This window comes from Pelecanus crispus, chromosome 11, assembly GCF_030463565.1.
Source record: "Pelecanus crispus isolate bPelCri1 chromosome 11, bPelCri1.pri, whole genome shotgun sequence".
In the NCBI taxonomy this organism is placed as follows: Eukaryota; Metazoa; Chordata; class Aves; order Pelecaniformes; family Pelecanidae; genus Pelecanus; species Pelecanus crispus.
The window spans coordinates 6,880,621-6,884,455 of NC_134653.1; the positions used below are offsets into that span (position 1 = coordinate 6,880,621).

The window sequence follows — 3,835 nt, forward strand, 5'->3', positions numbered from 1 at the left end:
TCGTGCTTGCGCTTCTTCTTCTCCATCTTCTCCAGCTCCTTGCGGGCGATCTCCTCGGGGTCCATCGGCTCCCCGCTGCACGTCGTGGGGTGGGAGTTGTGAGCCGGCCGCCCCGGGCCCTTCTTCGTGTTCTCTTTCTTTCTCCATTTGGCCCGGCGGTTTTGGAACCAGACCTACACACCGAACAACGAGAAGCAATTAACACCCAGCGCACCGGGCCCCCCGCGGTGGCCAGGGCAGCGGGGAGGGAGAAGCGCAGCTCAGGCCTCCCCCGTCCGCCCCTCGAGGTGCCGGCAGCCCCCATCCGCAGGACCGGGCGTCTGCGAGGCGGAGGGCGCCAGGGAGGGGGCAGGAAGAGATATCCACGCTTCTTTAACAGGGTAGAAAAAAAAAAAAAGCAGCAAGGGGGAGGGGGGTGCACACTCACGCACACACACGCCGCACCCTGCCCGCACCGGCGCCGCGGGGAGGGGAAGGGATAACGCAGACCCCCCCCCCCCCCCGCCTCTTCCCCGCGGCCGGGGGGTGCGGAAGCCCCAGCCGGAGCCCCGCAGGGCCCGATCCCTCCGCAGCAGCACGCAAAATGCGCTAAACCGCAGCACAACGAGCGGCCCGAAGGAAGGGGCGGCGGGGGGGGGGGGGGCGCCTCGCCCGGGCGCAGCGGGGTCCGGGCCTCCTGCCCGCCCCGGGCGCCGGAGCAGAGGGCTTGGATCAGCCCAAAAATGGGGGTTGGGTGGGTTTGTTACGGATTATGGGGGGAATTTTTTTTTTAAATTAAATGCTCTCTGCTCCAGAGGGTCCCCAGCGGCCGCTGCGCGTCCGGGCCCACCGGGGCTGCCGGCAGCGCCCGGAGCACGACCCCCGCTCGGGAGCACGGCGGGCATTTCGGTGCCCCGATCCGCGCTCCTTCCCCCCGGCCGGGCCCCGGGAGAGCCCCGCAGGCTCCCGAGCCCCCGGGCAGGGCGGAGCGGACGCTCTGGGAGCCGGCGCGGGGAAGGCAGAGGCGGCTCGGGAAGGCACCGTGAGACGAAGCTGACGGAGGAACCGCGGCAACCGGCGCCGGCTCAGCCCGGGGGAACGTCCCCGCCGCCCGAGATGGCTTCAGGGGCGCATTCCCCGCACACGCAGCCCCCGCCAAGCCGCCCGGCCCCGCACGCTCGCAGCCACGGCGGCCTCAAACAGGAGCCGAGGACCCGCAGCCTCCCCGCACCGCGCCCGCAGCCCCCGGCTCCATTCCCGGGTTATTTTTTCCAAGATCCATCCAGGCGACTAGGCGGTTCCCCTGCCCATCCCACACGACCGAGGGCCTGAGCAGTTCGTTAAAATTAAGTTTTACAAGTTCCACACGCTCTCGATGCACCTACGAGCTTTATTGACGTTCTCCAGCGTACCCCCGCCCGTGATTAAGCCTCGTATTTGCATGCTAATTTTTCGCCCTTGGCTCATTTAAGAAAAACGTTTACAGTGGAAAAATATATTTAAAAAAAAAAAAGAAAAAGAAGAAGAAAGAGAGGTTTAGGGAAGCCAGGCTGGGATGCCACTCTTCGGGGCTCATTTGCAAGATTAAAAAAAAAGAGGGGGCGAAGAATAATAAGAAGAAAATAAACCAGCGAGGAGCAGAGCAAGGCAGGGAAACAAAAGGAGAGGGCCGGGAGGAGCGGGGCTGCGGCCCGGGCGCGCAGGGCCCGTCCCGGAGCGGGGCTGCGGGTCCGGCGGGGTCTCCCCGGGGACCGCTGGGCGCAGGGAGAGGGCAGGGGAGGCGGGGGGGGGGGACGACGCGGTTTTTACCTGCACTCTGGACTCCACCAAGTCCAGCCTGAGAGCCAGAGCCTCTCGCATAAACACGTCCGGGTAATGACTCTCATTAAACGCCTTTTCCAGCTCCTCGAGCTGCCAGCCAGTAAAATTGGTGCGGGTTCGTCTTCTCTTACAGCCAGGACTTTCTTTGTCCGGGTCACCCGAGTCTGAAAAGGCAGAAATACCCTCAGCTCCCTGGAAGACAGGCCTTCTTCCCCCCCCCTCCCTGCCATTCACAGGAGCCTTTTAACTTTTGTGCTCGGCAGCGTTGGTAAAAGAGCGGGATTATACACACACCTGCGCTAAAAATGGGGAGGAACCCGATCTGCCCTCGCCTCCTCCGAAAATGTACTTTACAGAACATTTATTCCTGAAGGAAGCTCTCCACAGGCACTCAGCTGGCAGAGAGAGAGAGAGAAGTTCCAATATTTGCTCCAGCCACCAAAGGTTTCATTTAAAAAAAAAAAAATTTAAAAGCCCCCCCTCTTTCCCTTCCCCAACCCTCCCGGAGCACCTGCGTGGGCCGCAGCCCAGGGCCCGCTCCCCCGCGGGCAGGGCGGCCCCCGGGCCTCCCGCAGACCCCCGAGCACGGGCGAGCAAGGGGCTGGGGTGCTCGCAGCCTCGCCGAGCGCGGACATCTCCGGGCGGGGGATTTACAGCCCCGGCTGCACCTCTCCTAACGTTTTCCGCCAGGTGTGGACGTGAAGAATAATAGTAATAATTGTTATTTAGTGGAGGTGCAGAGGGGGGCTGGTCCAGGATTAATAAAAAGGATGTTGAGGCGACGGAGTGCTTTAATAGCCGAACAATAGCGGTGCCTCAGGCCGGTGGGGAGGGAAGGAGAGCGCTTCCCTTTGCTTGAATCGTTAAAAAAAAAAAAAATTACCGCTCCTCATTCCCCAAACTCCAGCGATTGCCGTTATTATTTTTATATTCTTTTTCAATAGTATGCTCCGAGCCCCCACCCCAGAGCCGAACTTTGGGGGAAGGCACCGGGCCGGGCCCGCTATTGTTCAGGGTACACGCGTGGCCCCACGCCGGTGGGAACGGGGGATGCTGCCGGCGCTCGGCCCGGACCCCCCCCCGCCCCGTCCGCCCCCTCGGGGGGGCCCAGCACAGCCGCCCCCCGTCTCCAGGCACCCCAATACCCGCAGCTGGCGATGCGGGGGGGGGGTGGGGGGTGCGGCGCTTTTCTCCCCCCGCGCTGACACGCTCCGGGCGGGGAGCGGCGGCCGGGGCAGGGGGGGGACACAGACGAGGACGGGGCCGCTCCTACCTGCGAGCTTGAAGGGCTGGCTGTCCCCGCTCACCCCGCAGCCGGAGGGGATGAGCGGCGCGGGGTTGACCACGGAGGCGGCGCAGGAGCCGCTCAGTAATCCATCGATGGAGAAGGGGACGGAGGCGGCCGCCGACTGCAGCTGGTGCCCGGCCAGCTCGTAGACGTGGTGGTGACCGAGCGGGTAAGGGAAACCCACCATACCCCCGAACTGGGCATGGGGATGCTCCAGGATGCGGCTGTCCATCATGGGGGCGGCCCTAGCGCGGGGGGCGCCGGCGGGGCTGGGGGCGCGGGCGGCGGGGCGGCTGGGGCCGGGGGTGCTGCTGCCGGAGGAGGAGGCGGCGGCGCGGCGAGGGGCTCATGCTGCAGGGCGCCCGGGCGCTTTAACTTTATCAACATCAGGCTCCCAATAATTAGCTCAGGCTGGGGGAATTTGGGACCAATAAGAAACGTTAATCGGTCCTGACGTCAGAGACGTGCCAGTGTGGGGAGCAAACGTTTTCCATATCGATTGCTAATTATACCTGACATCCAGCCTCAATAAACAATATCAGAGCTGTCACAACAAGACAAGGGGGGCTTTGATACGAACTCCAGCCCGAGGAGGGCGGCGGGGGCCGGGCGGGCAGGGGAGGGGGCGGGGGGGCCGGAGGGGAGCTCACGGATCTGCCCGATACCCGGTTAAACGCGAAACAGCCGGAGTTACACACACACACGGAGCCCCCCCAGCCCTCCAACCCAGCCTCTTCCCCCTTGTCC

At 64.0% G+C, this 3,835-nt stretch overlaps 1 protein-coding gene across 1 annotated transcript in view; it reads right to left on the reverse strand.

Moving 5' to 3' along the window:
• The window catches only part of UNCX (UNC homeobox), a 4,195-nt gene extending 872 nt beyond the window's left edge, over positions 1 to 3,323 (reverse strand). Inside the window, 3 exon segments of the mRNA XM_075719189.1 lie at positions 1 to 173; positions 1,789 to 1,964; positions 3,074 to 3,323. The exon segment at positions 1 to 173 is cut by the window's left edge and continues 163 nt beyond it. Of these exon segments, the coding sequence (XP_075575304.1) occupies positions 1 to 173; positions 1,789 to 1,964; positions 3,074 to 3,323 (599 nt within the window).
• Between the last annotated feature and the right edge of the window lie 512 nt (positions 3,324 to 3,835).